The sequence below is a fragment of the Nuphar pumila genome, chromosome 4 (assembly GCF_984573655.1).
Source record: "Nuphar pumila chromosome 4, dmNupPumi1.hap1.1, whole genome shotgun sequence".
Classification (NCBI taxonomy): Eukaryota; Viridiplantae; Streptophyta; class Magnoliopsida; order Nymphaeales; family Nymphaeaceae; genus Nuphar; species Nuphar pumila.
In genome coordinates, this window is record NC_143252.1 from 16,139,444 (window position 1) to 16,158,219 (window position 18,776).

General features: G+C 37.8%; 1 protein-coding gene across 1 annotated transcript; it reads left to right on the forward strand.

The window, feature by feature from the left end:
• The first annotated feature begins 3,326 nt into the window (after positions 1–3,326).
• LOC149839500 (WRKY transcription factor 6-like) lies at positions 3,327–11,983 on the forward strand. The gene is made up of 6 exons (XM_090004880.1): positions 3,327–3,581; positions 3,858–3,929; positions 4,067–4,225; positions 4,501–4,782; positions 5,548–5,661; positions 11,276–11,983. The coding sequence occupies exons 1-6, from the start codon at positions 3,327–3,329 to the stop codon at positions 11,846–11,848; spliced, it is 1,455 nt and encodes a 484-aa protein (XP_089861006.1). The 3' UTR covers positions 11,849–11,983.
• Positions 11,984–18,776: the final 6,793 nt, after the last annotated feature.

An 18,776-nucleotide genomic window follows, 5' to 3' on the forward strand; every position in this document is an offset into this window, starting at 1 on the left:
TAGTGTGGCCCTTATAGATTAATAGCAACTATTTAACTATTTAATTATCATTGCTATTGGTAAGCAATAGAACTAAATCAATAGCAGCCACTAAAAAAGTGGCTGCTAATAGTGCTACCAATAGCAGTAGCCAAAAATATTGATGTTATTGACTCAATTGCAGCTACATTTTTACTAATATCAGCCACAAATGTTACTGTTAGAGCCCTTTGTCCTGGTAGTGAGGGTGGTGGTGAGATGGATGGTGGTGGTGATGGTGAGATAGTTGGTTGTGGTGATGGTGGTAGTGAGATGGGTAGTGGGGAGTGTAAAAATAAATTTTCTCTTATTAGTAAACATTCCTCCACCTTCCATCTCATGGAGGAATGTTTTTCTATCGAAAAGTGTTCTTTTTAGGAAAACTCTCAGTGAAAAAGTCTCTCTGATTTGAAAGGGTCAGAAAATTCATACTGATTTTCCATTTTGCATCACTTTTCCTACATATTTCTCTGTTCCAAACATGCCCCATAAATGAAAACAAACTTTTTCTTTTTATGTACGGACTAAAAAAAAGGCGGTTCAGTTCCGCTCATCCTCTCTGTCATTTTCCATCTTCATACCCCTCTTAGATCTTATGACGCAAGTTGTTTTGTTCAAATCTAACCTAGTAGATGGATTCATCAAGGTTGATTAATAAGAATCAACCCTTGTATTGTATTTTTTCAACAAAAAAATGTGATTTTTTAAATCATAAGTTTTTGCATTTTGTCAACCATTGATTTTTGAATTATCAAAAATCCTACAGACTTGATCAAAACAACTTGCATTAATGAAATCCTGAGGGGTCTAAAGATGGGGATGACTTTGGGGATGAGTGAAACCCATTTGCTGGAAAAGGAGAACCCCTGAGGCTGACTGGAATGTCCATCCATAAGAATGGTATGACAAAAGGATGAGTTTACTTGATTTTCCTTTTTGTCCATTGGATAAGAAACTCATTTTTTATTCTTCAATAGTTAGGAGTATGAAAGATCTTCTTGATTATATGCAAACGGTTTCAGTCATTCCCAAACTCATACCCTTTTTTTTTTTTTAAGACAAGCTGAGGTTAGGCAGACCCCTGCCAGTTATACAATGATACAATTGGGATTCCAACTTGCAACGCCCCAACACAAGGTGATGGGTACCAGCTGCTCTTACCAGACCAAGTGGAGCTCCATACCCTTTTGATATACCATTGTTAGGATCTCATCATTGAAGGTGTTTTGATTAAACCTGACCCCTAAAGAGATTTAATAGGGTTGATTCGATAGAAATCGACTCCTGGGTTGTGTTTTTTAATAAAAAGAAATACATATATATGATGTTTAAAATAATATTTTTTTTAGTATTTTTTACATTGGTTAATTTTCGAACTATGGAGAAATTCTGCATACATGTCAGTTTCCAGTAATTCAAACAACTATTTTCACTATAAGTATCATGTACGTCACATGTGTCTGTGGGGTCAGATTTGATCTTCAATAATGAGATCCCAAAGGGTGGCATGTCAAAAAGGTACGAGTTGGGTGATGATTGGGATCTGTCTAGCCCATATGTCCAGGCTTCACTGCCCGATTTAATATAAATAAGATTGTCAGTAAAATGTTTATTAGAAAAACATAAATTAACTAAATTTGTAAGTATCTTTACATGTTAAAATATTTTTACTCTCTCTCTCTCTCTCTCTCTCTCTCTCTCTCTCTCTAACTATGCTATCTCATAAAATATTTAACTAAATTTGTAAATATCTTTCCAATTCAAATCCATAAAATATTTTTTGTAAGTTTTTTTTATCTGGTAAAAGTTATAAAGAAGAAGAATTTTTGTCATAGCTGCTCACGCATGTGTGTGTGATGTGTACATGAGCGTGAGTGCATGAAGTAGTGCTGCAAATGGATCGGATATAGTTGGACATGAGAACTGAATTCGACATGTAATATATAAATTTGGATTTTTACAGTAAGATTTAAATGTGGGTTCAGTTTGAATTTGGATTTGTTAAATTAGACTTCTTTTGGTTTCAGATCAAGTTCAGATAATTATTTTAGCTTGGATCTACTTCAGATTCTGATCAAAATTAAATATGATTCCAAATTTTACATATGAATTTTTTTACCAAATCCAGTATTGCCACATATATTTTGGATCTGGATTCAACCCTACCATATCAAATCTGATTTTGATCCATATTCAAATTTCAATTCTAGCATTATTACATATATTCTGGATCTGGATTCAACCTATATATCATATGTATTTATTTGGATCTGGATTCGGATTTGATCCATTGTGTACCCTTTTGGATCTAACAAGATCCAACCTGTATCCCAACTAGGGGTGTCAATGGCTCGAGTTTTCCCTGACCCGACCCGATCAAAACCCTATAGGGTTTGGGTATGATGATAAATAATAAGACCCGATTAAGACCCATGGACCCGGGTATAGTTTGTGAAATTTTATATCAGACCCAGACCTGGCCCGAGTTTTGATTAAGACCCACAATTTTTAATGTAAAAATGATAAAAATATAGTTTTACCAGGTATGGTCCGGGTCTGGTTCATGTAGTTCTTATCGGGTCCGATATGGTTTTTCTTATAGTGGACCCAATTAGACCTGGGTCCAGACTCGATATCATACCCGAAAACTGGGTCTAAGAGTCTGGTACCACGAGTGTCTGAACCAAACCGGACCCGTTGACACCCCTAATCCCAACCCAGCCACTAGTGTGGTAAGATTTAACCCTAGGCTCAGCCGAAGGTAAGCCGATTCAACAAGCCACCGTTTTCAGGGGATACCGTCAGGGTGATGTGGACGAAAATGTTGACGTGTCGTACTTGTATTAGTCGCTGGAGATTAGGTGATTGGTGTGGTGGCCCCACGCTGCTTCCGCTATAGTCCAACAGTGGCGTCGATCTTGTTGACTCGTAAGGACGCCTACGTGGAAAGTGGCACGAGCTGCGTGACGGAACGCCGCTGCCTTACCCGACGAATTCCGTCAGAATCGACGGAGAGCTGGCAGCAGCAGCCCTCCGCGAGATAACGGGGGTGCAACCGAGAATAACGGAAGGTTTTGTCGACGACCCCGCCTAACGAGACCGTATGAACCATCTTGTCTTCGCTCGCAAAAGACTTCCACGACCCGTCATGTCTTTCTCTTCTTCTCTCTCTCAATCTTTTTCTCTCTACAAAAACATTTCTTATCCTTCCTCATCTTCTTCATCACCCTCATCATCTTCGTCTCCTCTTCTCCTAGATCACCATCATCGATCATCGATTCCTCTCTCTCTCTCATTACAGTTAGAGCATGGATGGGCATAGAGAATTTGGAATCGTGGATTCCAGTGAGATTTCTCTGCATGGTCCAACGGATTTCACGGATCGCCGGGACTCTATTACTGAGGTGGATTTCTTCTCAAGGGACTCTAGACCACCTGCAGAAGACGACGACGACGACGATTCCACTGAGGATACACCTCGGCTTGAGAATCGATTCCCAGATAAAGGTGGTCCAGTACTTCTTGATGGTGGTGGGCGTAAGGCAGGAGAATCCTATGTAAATGTTAGTACCCAAGAGTCGACTGCTGATTGATTTATGCTACAAAAACGATTTTCGGTTATTAGCTTGTTTCTTTTAACAAAAAGAATTTGTTATTACTTTATTATCTAGCTAGGAATTATGGTGAACCATACTGTAAATTTTATATAGTCATAGATTTGGGTTGTTTTTTCTTTCTTAATCTTTTGTTTCCAGGTCAAATCTTCCTTGCCAACTTTTAATTGGCTATTTTTAATGTATGGCTAAATTGATTTGTTTTTTCTTTGATGGATATGTCAGACAGGATTGAATCTTCTGACTGTAACTTCCAAGATCTATCAGTCTTCCGACCATGATCAGGCAAAGAACAAGGTGAGTTAAGCCATAATCTGGATTTCTTGCCTCACTAATTAAATTAAGATCAGGATCATGGTAGTTAGGTATAAATAAATAAACGATAATTTAATTTATTGGTTCCAAAAAAAAAAGTAACAGAATTTTGGTGGTAGGTGACAACACTTCAATCAGAGTTGGATAGGTTGAAGGAAGAAAAATTCATGTTGAAAGCCATGTTGGAACAAATAAGCAAGAGTTACAGTTCGTTAGAGTCACATCTGATCCTGGGGTTGCAACATCAAAGCCAAATGAAGGATATCAGGAAAGATAAGGTTGGTGTTATATGGAATCTTTTTACCTCTTATTAGATAAATAGATGTTTGTTTTCTACAACCACGAAATCCAAATTTGAAAAATTCGTGAAAGAAATGGATAACATGTGTCTAACATTTATGGTCCAATTTTCACAAATAAACCTTTTAAAAAATTATTATTCTGGTTCATACGCATCAAAGAATCCAAGGACCCTTCGCACACTTTTTTTATGGCAGATTATCACCTGAATTGGTGTATTGATATTTCTTTTTCTTGTGTTTTGATATAACAGTGCATGCCTAATGAAGGTGATAACATGATGGTGAGGCAATTAATGGATCTTGGTCCATCCAGGATGCTGGACATCGATGAAGCAGAATCTAAGAAACTTGAATCCAGTGCGTTTCTATTGGGAAAATATCAGTATGGCAATGAAAATACTGATCAGACTTCAGAAAGTAATGGCAGCATTCGGAATTGTAAATTGGGACAACCGAAGGTTTCGAATCAGTCACCGGACTTTTCTTGCCGAAAAACAAAAGTTTGTGTTCGCACAAGATCAGAAGCCTCTGTGGTAAGATGGATTTAGTCACTCATAAATTTTGTGTCATCTTATGGAGTGAATGGCTGATACATCAGGGCGTGCCCAAGTAAGATGCTTGGAAATTCAAGGTCATCAAATGCTGTTATTGAAGCAACTTAATCAATTAAGTATCTCATAAACAGCACACAAAGGCTCCACCTTCCTGGTTAGGAGCGTTCATGGTTTGTCATTTGACAGTGGACGACCATGATTCAAAACCTACTGGGGGCATCCCTTTCCACAAGGTCGAACCTGGGTGTATTCATTGGTGGTTAAGGGGGGGACCTCAAGGGTTTTACCAACTGGAGGTCTGCCGATGTGCACTTGGAGATTAGGCGGAGAGGAGGAGGTGGAGGGGGGGTGGGGTGGTTGTTCCTTGGCCTGGCCCAAAAAGAAAATAAAAATCTCATAAACAACGTAATTCACTCTTAAAAGTAACATGGTGCACTGCTACAATCTTTTCCATTATTTTATATTCAATTAGGCAGTCATGAGGAACCTGAACAAGTACATGACAGTTTCTTGGTTGGGAGACAATGAACCCAGCAGGTCATGTTGCCGAAGGCTACCAATCATAGAATTGTTGTAGTTCATGAACTTGGTGATGTTGCGTTTGATGCATACCAAACAATATTGCATGCCCTTGGTTGATTGTCTTTTTTCTTTTTCTGATGAAAATAGTAATTGAATTATATTACGCAGGGAAGGTGCGAACCAGTATTAGATATTTGATATGTGAAATTTTCGTTTCTTCAGATTAGTGATGGATGCCAATGGAGAAAATATGGTCAAAAGATGGCAAAGGGGAATCCTTCTCCTCGAGCTTATTATCGTTGCACCATGGCTGCTGGATGCCCAGTCCGGAAGCAGGTACGTATTTAGTGTTCAGCTAATGGGGGGGGGGGGCTATAGTTACTGAAGGTCAGCATTAGGATTGTTTGGATCAAAGGGCATACAATTATTTTGCAGAAGAGCATTCCTTGATAGCAAGAATACAATGGTGTTACATCCCTCTTGAGTTTAAGGCTGCCGCTGAGGGAAAGGCATCATAGAGGACCAAAACATCTCCCTTTGGTCTTGAATCGAGCGTGCATTAATTAGGGGCCTTTCCTACCATTCTGGTCAGTCTCACTTTGTGTTGGACCAGTTGGCTTGACTGTGATTGGACCTGGTGCAGCTGACAAAACATTTGTCGTATGACAAAGGAGAATCAAGTGTCGCAAAAAGAGATCTTACCTTAACGGGTAAGCCTGTGGTCATTTAAGGAGTGGCATGAGATCAAATCCCATCGTTTTCTTCTCTTTCAAAAAAGTCAGAAAAAATCATACCCTAGTAGGTGGAGTCAAAAATTCAAATTAGAGTAGGACACAAATCTGTGCATGTATGCCCAGGCTCATATATATATATATATATATATATATATATATATATATATATATATATATATATATATAGAGAGAGAGAGAGAGAGAGAGAGAGAGAGAGAGAGAATGCTACCTAAGCAATTGCTGTAATCGTTTTTACACGCGGTCAAAAACCACTGCTACAGGGGCAAAAACACGCTAATAACACGTTTTTGTCTCCTTTTCGTGTTTTTTTTTTGGCCGTCCATCACAAGCGTAATTGCACAGCTACCTGTGTGTTACAATGCACCAATGGCTGTGCATTGTAATATCTCACAAAAAAAAAATTAAGACATAATATGGCTCTGAAAGGCTTCATTCTTAATTTTTGACATTAGGTTTTTTAGTCATTTTCTTAAAATTTATAATTTAATTGATGCATCTAAGATGACCATGCTACCCCACCATTAAACCTCACGCACCTTTCCTAATCTGTCTTCTTTCATCTACCCAGCCACCTCTCCTACCCACCCAAAAGAAATCGTAGGAATTGTTGAAACTTGCTGGAAATTATGCTATTCAAGCGTGTTCAGCCCATATCAATCAAAGTCTGTTACTTCCTAGTCATTGTTCCTCTCTCCTTATTTCCCAAAATCTCCAAACAAATGTGTCATTTCTTCTTCCTCTCATTGCTGGCCTTCATCTTCAGTTGCCATATAAGCTCAACCTCATCCACCATCATCTCGAACCCTCAAAACTTCTCCCTCTTCACCTCCAAACAGAAGCCATTGGTGCCCCCTCTCTCTTATCAGATCTGCAGCCAACCCTGTCACATTTTATTGTCCGGCTGCTTCTCTCTAAAAATAAAGGATGATGAAAGGCTGCTGTGGGCACTTCCGACTCAGAAGCAAAGAAAGCAAAACCCCAAAGTCTGTTCTTTTTTTGAAAGAAAAGGTAATTTATTAATGATTGAAAAAATTAAACACAATCCAGCAGAGAGTGATGACGAGAGGTCACCACAGGAGGAAAAACAGAAATAAGAAATCTAAAAAGATAAATACATATTCCAGAAGAATAGGGAAGGAACTGAATGTAAGAGCATATGCTGATGAGGCAGGACGACATTCTGGATGCCAAGAAAGCCAAAGAATTGTTTCACGACTGGAGCCGTGAAGTCAGCTCCAGCACACGGAAGATGAAGATGAGTAAATCAGCTTCACTGACACCGGAAGCTGCAGCCAGAAATAGTCAAGGGAACGGGCATGCAAATTTCCATGATATGATATCTCCCCAACCGAACCACCATATCACACACCCAAAGACGCCGCACCACACAACACACGCACACATGCCTCACCCCACCCACACGCACACGCGCACAAGTTACAGAATACACACAGCACATTTGGTACACACGAACACAAGCACGCCAGAACGCACACACCCAACACTGTATCCCTTGTTATAGAACTGAGAATAACCTGAAGTCAGAATGCCCACCTTAGTACTTGATTTAAAAATATCCGCCGCATTATATCCCCTGGAAGACGTGAAAAAAGACCACCAGCTGCTGAGAGAGCATCTTTGGAGAGATACAAGGGGTAACATCGATCAAGGGAAAACAGCTCTTCCAACCCCGACTCAGTCAACTGGGAGGCTAGCCCATTTTAGCCTAATTCTTAGGGGAGGCCTTCTAAGTTGGTAGCTTTCCCACGAAAGATACTCTTATTCAGTTCTAACCATATCTCGCACCAAGCAGTCAAAACCCATGAACGCCAAAAGAACTACCAGTAAGCACATCTTGCCTTGAAATGAGGTACTATAAACTCCTATGGACTCTCTACGAGGAATCTCACTATCGCATCAAGAAGACTTGGTCTAGTCGTCACTCTCTCATGATGGGTCCTTCTCCACCTCCTCTATGTACTGCTTCCTTGGGCCATCATCAACTCTTTTGCTCCCAAAGCATGCTTTGTGGGGAGCTCGCCTACCACATAGAGCCTCTCTTATGGAATGGATGATCTTTCATGACATGGTTATTACCGAAGCCAAACTCAAGAAACATGGTTTTGTCCTAGCTAGTCGTCGTTCTCTACATTTGTGTGTGGAGTCCATAATTCACTTGTTTTGGGATTGTGGTTTCTTTCACACCTTGCCTCATTGTATTGGAGTGACCTCTTTAAGGATTTAGACTTTATCCTTAGCTAAGTCATGCGCAAGTGACTTAGGTTTTTACGAAATAGTGATTTTGTGCAAGAGTAAAGCCTTTTCAATAGAAGCTTCTTTCATCAATCAAAATTTTGATTGAAGAGCGGCATAAAGAATCATATTTTGGCGATAGGAGTTGATTTTTATTTGAACGCTCATTTATGCGCTGTTACATGTAATATAATCTGGAGCCTGTGTGATACAGCGTGACGGCATAAATGAAAGTATATTTAATGTTCAATGGAGGAAACCAAACTAAATAACTTGCAGAAAGCAAATAGTAGAAAGCAGGAGTCTTGACATAGTTCAACGCAATAACAATCTTAATTACATAAGCAAATTGCAAAAAACAGAAAACTTAGCATTGTTCAATGAAACAACAATCTTAAAAGCATAAACAAATATATATATAATGCAGAAAATAGAAACCTTGGCATTGTTTGACATGACAACAATCTTTTAAAAGTATAAGTAAATATATATATATATATATATATATATATAATATGCGAAAAGTAAGATCCTTAACATCGTTCAACGCGATGACAATCTCAAAAGTATAAGCAAATACATATATATTGCAGAAAATAAGAGCCTTGGCATCATTCAACGTGACGACAATATCAAAAGTATAAGCAAATACATATATATCATAGAAACCAGAACTTTGGCATTATTTAGTGCATAAACCTACCAAGATATATGGTGGTGCTTCAATAAGGTAGTTAAGGAACTCCTAAGTCATGATTGACACGTTCTTTATGTCTGGTATCATCATAAATAAGAGTGTCTCTTGCAGTTTTCAACGAAACGATGATCCAACGAAGTTTAAACCAAGAACCGGTTTAGACCTAGTTTAGGTCCAACTAGGTTTGAACCTACCTCAACTAGGATAGGTTTAATTGGATGGGTTGAGTTTAGGCAAGAAAAGGGTAGAGCAGATCAAGTTGTCAGTACCAAAGGGTCATGCCCCAACTAGGTTCGAAATTGGTTAAGTGGCTTCAAGCCCACTCCAATAAGCTAAGTCTAGGTCAAGTGAATTTGACCTAGGTTAAGACAAAAATAAAGATGAGAGAGAAAAGCTAACCTAGTAGGTCAAGTGAGTCTTAACCAACTGAGCTCAGCCTGGGCTAAGCAAGTATAAGCTTACTGCAAGTGGGCTTGATGTAAGCTAGAACCAAGAGAGAGAAGAAAGAAGCTAGAGAGAGAATTACGAGAGTGAATGAGGGGGGATGATTTTTAAGAGAGGGAGTCATCCTTATTTATAGTTTTTTAAATGGATCTTGGATCCATATATGGTGTAAATTTGATCCAAACTCCTTGATCCACGACTCAACTTGGGGATAAAGTAATAAAATGACTCCTATATTTCTATGGGGCCCACCTAATTAATTCCATTGGTTATTTTTGTGGGGCCCACAGGATATTTTTTGTGGGATATTTTTGTGGGTTTCGCATATTTTCAGGGTTTTGCCGATATTTTTTATGAAAAATTATGAGTACATTTTTTTCTTCGTATCGATAAAACTAAGAAAATTATCTCATTGAAATTTCTTAATTTTACTTAAGGAAGAAGTTATGGCTCACTTACTGATTGAGCATATATTTGTGAGGATATGTATGTCATAACTATAATTGGTTTGTTGAAATCTATTTGTTTCGCAATTTGAGTTCATATGCTATTTTTACATAAAATACTTCATGAATTTATTCAAAAATTTTGCTAAAAATTTTATGGGTCTTACAGTTTGGGTGTGTGAAGCACCATATTCGAACCTAATCCCCACTATTTGAGATTTTAGGTCAGGTGGGAACTTGCCCACCCTGGCCCATATGTGGCTCCACCTATACATGGTATATATGACTTCATAACATATTGAATCCACTAGGTGGATGAGTTAGGGTTCAGCTTGTCTTTTTGGACTCTCTCTCTCTCTCTCTCTCTCTCTCTCTCTCTCTATATATATATATATATATATTATATTTATATATATATTGTACACTTCATTTTCATATATCTAAACTCCAAAAGCAAAATCTAACCATTGAATCATGTCAGGCATATTTTATTCATTATTTTCATGTATTAAAGTTGACTCAAATATGATGTTTTACACCATTTTAAACTACCATTATTTTTATGAATTGTGAGCTATTGATTTTCACTGTCCTAATGGTGTACATGTTAAAAACTTTTAATATACCAAATAAATCATGTTAAACACATGTATTGTTAGATTTACCATTTGGTCACTAGATCTATGCAAACAAAAGTGTGTACTGCTATATGGTATCAAGGTACCACGGTATATACCGTGCTCCTGAAGCACCTACTCCCTTTTATTATCCAACGGTTGTGATGCATGCATAAATATAACTGGGATGCACTTTAAATATGCATGCAGCTACCTTAAATGGTTTAAGGTAGCTGCATGCTTTCTAAATTCCTATGGAGCTACCTTAAATCTCTCTCTCTCTCTCTCTCTCTCTCTCTCTCTCTCTCTCTCTCTCTCTCTCTCTCTCTCTCTCTCTCTCTCGTCTTTTCTTACTCACACACATGACATTGTTGACGGCATGTGAGCACAAGCATCCATGACCAACGACCTATTGTGGTTTAAAAAAAAAAACTCTTAGTTTCCATCTCTCTGTACTGCTGGACGAGAGATCCACTCATCCTCTTGGCTGCTACTGGTCTCTCTTGTTTTCAAGTGCATGATTTGTTCTTTTACATAGCATTTAGTCATATTATTACCCAACTCAGTTTTGTTGTTCTGTGAATGCCATTTTTCATTGAATGAGGGATCTCTTTCTACCAGTTAGGAATACAACACTGTAAACAATAATTTTTATTTTGCCTTTTGTCTTTAATTTTTCAACAACTGCTTTCTGCATGCCTTTAATTAGCTGGTCTCACTGATGCCATCTCATAACAGGTTCAAAGATGCTGGGAGGACAAAACAGTGCTCGTAACCGCGTATGAGGGTTGCCACAATCACCCTCTCCCTCCCGATGCTGCAGCAACGGCGGCAACAACTTCTGCAGCAGCAAGCATGCTCCTAGCCAACTCTTATTCTTCAACTACTGCCATTCTCCACCCACACCTCTTTCCCATGCTGCCCAACTACGGCTCCACCATGGCCACATTATCTGCCTCTTCACCCGTTCCAACAGTCACTATAGACCTCACCCAGCACACTAACCCTAATCTTCAATTCCAACGGCCAACTCCTCCCTCTTTCCCACTACCTTTTCCCAGATGCCCTCATCTCATAGGGCATCCTTTATATGATGCATCTAAGCTACCCAGGCTTCCCGTCGGCCTTTCGCCGGTGCAATTTGCACCGGGACAAATGCCCTTGGCCGAGTCAGCTGCAGCAACATCTGCAAACCCAAATTTTGCAAGTGCTTTAGCAGCTGCTATCAGCTCTATCATAGAGGCAACACCAAGGAATATAACCACCACCAGCAATGGCAACAACAACAATAACAATAACATCAACAGCTGATACAGCATTGCTACTAGTACCAATGACACAAGTAGCAAAACCAACATTATTGGTTCTTTGCCTACTGGGCTGCCTGGATCGCCACAGCTTCCACAATCGTGCACCACTTTCTCTATAAACTAGAGACGTTAGACATTGTAAAAATAAGAGTTATTGGAGATAGATGGTGGGCTTTTATGTAAAATGGATGTTCAGAGAGTGTATTTTATTCTTTTTCAAGCATAATTTCTCTGCTATGTGAAATAAAAAAACAATGGAGATCTACTGTATATGTGATGAGCACATATCTGCAGCATGTCTATCGGATTGTAACTAACGGAGGCACTACAAGAAAACAAGTCATTGCCAACGCTATTTATCATTGGCAATATATGATTTATGGTAGTCAATAACATCAATGATGATAAGTATCGTCGCCCGTGTCGTCGGCCCTTTACAGTCGTTTATATTACTTTTTTCAACGATATTTATATATCATCATGTATCTAAAAATAAATTCGATGATATTTATATATCATCGTCGTATATATATTGAAAAGTCATATATGTTCAAATAACTGACGATAAATATGTTTGGTTAGATTGAGAAAACTGACGATAAATATTGTTGCTAGTAACTTTGATATAGCTGACTATAAATATCATCGTCAAAAGTCATTTTTTAAAAAATTATATTTTTATAGGCATAGTTTTTGCATAGAATCATGTGAATTTGCGCAATTAGAAGGAAAATTGCATAGAATCATGCAAATATACATAGAACTTCTGCATAGTTTGATGAAAATTCACATAATTAGAAGAAAAAACACATAGAATCATGCAAATTTGGATAAAACTTCTGCATAGTTTGATAAAAATTTGCTCAATTAGAAAGAAATGCGTATAAAATCATATGAATTTTCATACAACTTCTGTATAGCTTGATAGAAATTCACATAATTAAAAGGAAATGTGTATGGAATCATGCGAATTTTTATAGAACTTTTGCATAGTTTGATGAAAAATTGCATGGAATCATGCAAATTTTTTTGTTCTTATAGAAATTGCTCTTCGAATATTATAGAACACTTTAATTATTATAAAAAAATATAACACTTCAAACTTTGCTATTACATAACACTTCAAACACACTTCAAACTTTAATTCAAAATTTAGATTTCTCTGTTATTATAGAAACATCTCTTCAATTCAAATAATCAGGCATATACAATTGAAAATAGTCCATAACAATTAACAACAATTATTATAACAATTTTAATAATACAGAATAAAAAGTTTCATTGACAATTAGTAAAATATAAGAATGTGCATTATATCCTCATACACAAACATCTTATGTTTGCTCAACCTAAATAGCAGAAGCAAAAAATAAACTTCAATTATTACAAACCCCAAATCATTAATCAAGTACTATAATATATCATGAACTTTTTTCATTCACTTTCTTTTCATCAAAGAAAAAACAAGAACAAAGCAAAATCATCTAAATCGAGCATGTGTTCACACCTGCATAAAAAAATTGAACATGAGAATCTCATGCAATGTAAACAATCATAAAACATAGAAAACAGAATATATATTTAGTGAACAAACCTAAGCAACTAACTATGTACATGTACATATATAAGGAGAAAGTTATTAAACTAGCATTATAATATCTTTTAGCTGGTATGAAAAGATAGTAAAACACTAGTATGTTATTATTCAAAACTAAAATTGTTTAACAATACCTTTTAGTTTGAACTTCATGATTGCTCTAAAATTGTTACAACCATTCCCTCAAAATGTGCTAGCCTAACTTTCATTCTCTTAAAGTGCATCAGTGTAGCTTTCATATTAACCACCGTACCCTTCAAGGTGCCCAACTCTTCTTTGGTGGTGTTCAATTCACTACAAGAAAAATGTGGATTAGCGATGGACTCTATCTGTCACAAATCTGTCGCCAATCATGTTCAGCGATGGATTAGTGATTGATGTTATCTGTCGCATATTCTTGGTTGCTAAGTAGTGACAGAATTGATTTGTCGCTAATTAGCAATGGGTTAGCAACGAATGTAATCCATCGCTAATCTGTCACTAAATAAGCATAGATTTGGTTTTGCGACAGATATATATACATCGTTAATTTGTTGCTATATTAGTGACGGATTAGCGATGGATTACATTCTGTCGCAAAACCAAATATTAGCGACAGATAATATCTGTCGCTAATTCATCGTAAAAATTAAAAAAAAAATAAAAAACTTGGTTTGAAATATAAATATCGAGAAAAAAAATTGTTTAAAATATAAATATCGAGAAAAAAAATGTTTGAAATACAAGACGCTTTATCTTTCAGAGCAAGTATTGACACTAGGAAATTGAGCCAGTCCCACACAGAGTTTCAAGCAAATTGTTGGGCATATTTGTACCCATGCACTAACTTTAAGTAACTTTCAAGATCATGCCAATCACACACTTTGCAAACCAATAAAACAAGTGGAAACAGAGGATAGGAATGAAGATACTTTAACATAAAAAAAATGTCGTAGCAATGTTTTCAGTAATCACATAGAAGTCAATGCACGTTATTTGTGGATAACTATTTGAATTAAGAAAACAATGCCACCTTCATCCTATTACATCTTATGTGCTATCTCTACAAACATCCATAATCACAATTACACTGCTTACCCAGGTTAACCTTAACCCCCAAGGATGGCTTCAAGTCTCCATTGGCAGTTTTTCATCTGACTGTAAAACAACTATACCCCCTTGGGAACCATTTAGTTTTGATCAAAAGAACACCACATCAATGTGCATAAGCTAAAGACCTTCAAATCCTCATTGTTAGTTTTGGGTCTTGTTCTTGCAAGACACTTCAAGAGCAAAGTGTCGAAGATCAGAACCAAAAACAATGATATAACATTTATCCACAGATGGTGACCCTGAAATTAGATTTTCTCACAACACCAAACTTCCTGTCCATTTTCAGCGCATCTTGTTCAGTGGCAGCACGGTGAGGACATCAGCTCTGAATCTATTCCAATCAATTTTCACACCAGGAAATTGAGTAACTTCCTGGGGAAGAGCAAGTATTGTTATAGCGGTGTACCTATAAAACAAAGAGAAAACACAAGTCATCCATGAGATCACCCAAAACAAAAGATTCTAGTTACCATTTTCTAGATGCATATGATTTGTTTAAAAAAGTTTTGACAGGTGGGTTAGTTTCATAACATACAAAAGAAACTAACAGAGGCACCTACTTGATGCTTTTCAAGAAGTGTCACATGGTTATTTGATTTTCGACGGGGTAGGTGGCTTGCACATAATGACACTACAAAAAACCTGTGGATTAGCGACAACCTAAATTCATCGTTAATCCAACGCTAATCCATCGCTAAACTGTTTAGCGACGAATTAGCGTCGGATTAGCGACGGAAAACTTTTATCGCGAATTTTTTTACACTAAGTAGTGCCAGAACTTATCTGCCGCTAATTCTGTCGCTAATTTGTGATGGATTAGCGACGGATATGATCCATCGCGAGTCCTTCGCTATTTTAAATTAGCGATGGATAATATTTGTCGCTAATCCGTCGTTAAATTTTTAAAAAAAAAATTAAAAAAATTGCTCGTTGTCGGCGCGTTCTCCGGCAAGGAGCAATTTTTTTTTCACAGAACCAGTGTGTTCTGGCAGGCTGCGACTCCACGCGGATCCGGGGGGAGCTCCTCTTCAAGTTCCACGTCTGCCACAAGAACCAGCCGAAGAGCTTTACGGCGGGGGCGCGTTCCGGGGGGAGCTCCTCTTCAAGTTCCAGATCTGCCACGAGAACCAACCGAAGAGTTTCACGGTGGGGGCGCTCAGCTTCAGCTGCGACTCCGCGTGGATCTTCGCGAGCTGCAGGGGGAGGAGCAACGAGTACGGCATAGGGGTGTGGGACGGCCACACCGGGAAGCAATCAGATTTCTACTATGAGACCTCCGGCTGGTCCGTCGGTGACTCCGGCAGGCTCCAGTGGCTCTCCAATAGCAACCTCCTCTTCGTCGCCACTCTCTTCGACTCTGGCAGGCTCCAATGACTCTCCAACAGCAGCCTCCTCTTCGTCGCCCCCTTGACGTCTCGGCTTCGGCGAAGCCACGACGGCTCCATCTGTGACTTCTCCATAGGTGGGGATCGACTCTTTGTGCGTGTCATCAGCGGGGCTTCTGGCGTCCTGAGAAGCGCCTCAAGTGGGGATGGTTTAAATCGAACGGGAGGGAAAAACAAAGGGAGGAAAAATTTTGAACGAAGGGAGGGAAAATGTCGCGCCTCAGGTGGGATGAAAATTAGCGAGGGAATTTTTTTGTCCCAAATCCGTCGCTAAATAGCGACGGATTAGGGACGGAAAAATTCCCTCGCTAATTTCGTCGCTAATTAGCATTTTTTGTAGTGTTTTGGCGATGAAAAAATGTTGTCGCTAATCCCTCGCTAATTAGTGATGGCTTTAGTGACGGAGATATTTCCGTTGCTATTTTTGCAAATATTTCAAACGTTAGCGACAAATAGTTTTCGCTCGCTAATCCGTCACAAATTTCCGTCGCTAAGTAGCAATTTTCTTGTAGTGTGAAGACAAGATGTGCCACTATAATTTCCCCAAAAAATTTAGAACAACATTTATAAAAAAAAATTGAAGTTAGTAGCATGATAACAAACTGATGGCAGCAACTGATAAGATGTTCAATCAAAGTCAACCTTTCACACTGACCATACACATGAATCAACAACTGTGCATAACAAAAAACTTCATACTTGACTAATAGCATGCCAACTTTTACCATTTTCAACTCTTCTTGCTTCCTTCACTTGATCACCTTTCTTGGAGGAAAGGTGTTTAGCATATGGTAAGTGCTTATTACAGTTATTCTCCAAAGAATCCTTGGTAAAGAAAGAAAAACTTGGCTTCAGCCATGTAGGATGAAATCATTCAATTGGGTTCCATAACACAAGAGAACCTGCAAGATACTATTCACATGTCAGATTGAAATTGTCTATGAACTTGCCATGTGGTTCACTATATCAACAAGAATGAATGCAGTATCCTAACTTTTAATTAAAATGGAACAAAGATGTCCTCTTATAAATAACCGTTGTCATTCATAAAACTACAAGGATTTTCCCTTCTTTTAATGGATATTTTGTGAACAGAGTATAAACAGGAGAAAAATGCACTGATAAATCATAAATATACCATACTCAAAAGGAGATTTCTAAAGATGGTTTTAGCATCTCTTTTTGTTCCTTTGTATGTCCAACATATGAATCTCCAAAATCGGATAAAAGTAACAATAGCTCATCTAGGCAAACAATGTCCTCTAAATGGCTATTAGACAAATAGCTAAAAGCAGGAGATACCAACAAAGCTTCAATATAATAAAACTGCTAAGGAAAGTCATCAGCAAGGAACATTTAGTATAAAATTAGAAAAAGCTTCAACATAAAAAAATATTTGGAACACTTAAAGCACTCAAAAGAGTTTGTAATAACACATCAACTCAATCTTTTAGTTCATGAGTCAAAAAGATCCAGCATGCACCTGCTCTCCTCAAATGTATCTTTGCCTTGCATAAAAGCAATATGCATCTATATATTCCTCATATCAACCATCTGTTAATCTGTGGAACTCTTCATCCACTTCTTCATGCTCTATGGTTGGTGCATCTACTCCAGGTGCAGCATAATTGAAAAGATCCCCAACAGAGCATAAACAACATGCTTCATCCCATGGTACATGCAGTGACCAAGAGAAAATCTTTCAAGTACCAAATCAATTATAGGAATTAGCTAGTATGAAGGAGCAAGAAAAGGCAGAACTGATATTACTGGGTAGCAAGAGTCACTCACTCACAATAGCAAAATCCCAAAGCCATGATCGAAATGTCAAAAATTGAGGCTTCAGTCCAATGTCTTGCAGGAGTCTTTTAGTTTTCTTCCAATCATTCTAGACATTTGAGAATGCTTTCTTTGAAGCAGAGAATGCATCATCAATCTAATAACCAAAAAAACAAAATAACTTTCTGCCTTTAAGCTTAATTAGGACAAGGAGGCAGCAATATCCACTAGATGAAGTGAATGCAACCATTAACAAGTATGAAGTTATGATAATCAAAATAAGGAAACAACTAATGATAAAGGCTAATTCTAAAACAATTAACGATGTGAAAACCTAACCTGAAACTCCTCACTTTAAACTGAGTGAAGATCATTAAGATATTGTAAGTGCGAGGCAAATGGATTAGATAAGGGTGCCACCATGAACCTCTCCTTTACATACTTCAGACAATAAACATACAGACAACACTTGTAAAATTATTAGCAAATGGCAAATGGATGCTACTAACTTCAAATTCCATGTCAAGGAGGTTAAACTTTTAAGATTGGATAACATTTATACATAATAATTATTAGTAAATGATGAATATGACATTGTCAAGTAGCATCCTCATGAAGTGTTTTCATCATCAGAGCTGTCAATAATGAAGTGTTTTCATCATTACTGGTAGCTTAAATGTTATTGCTCAAAGAGTAGCTACAATACCAGATAATCAACAAACTGAGACAAGGAATGAACTCTTTTTACATAATTTGCTACAGCATCTTCACTTGTCTTATTCTTGCCAAGATTTACACCAAGAATGCCAGGCCCAGATTTTTCAGCATGTTTTACATCATCAATTGAGTTAGAAGCATTTGATATTCGTTCAACCTTCCTCTTACCAAGCTGTGAACCCAATCTTTGGAAAAACGAAAAAAAAAACTTTGGAAAGAAAGACCACCACAAGTACCAAAGCCCTATCTTTTAAGCTCAAATTAAGAGAACCCCATAGGGGTACACCAACTTTTTTTTTACACAAAAATCTAAATTAGTTCTTAGCATCAGAAACCAAAAATGCATTTATAAACCAAAA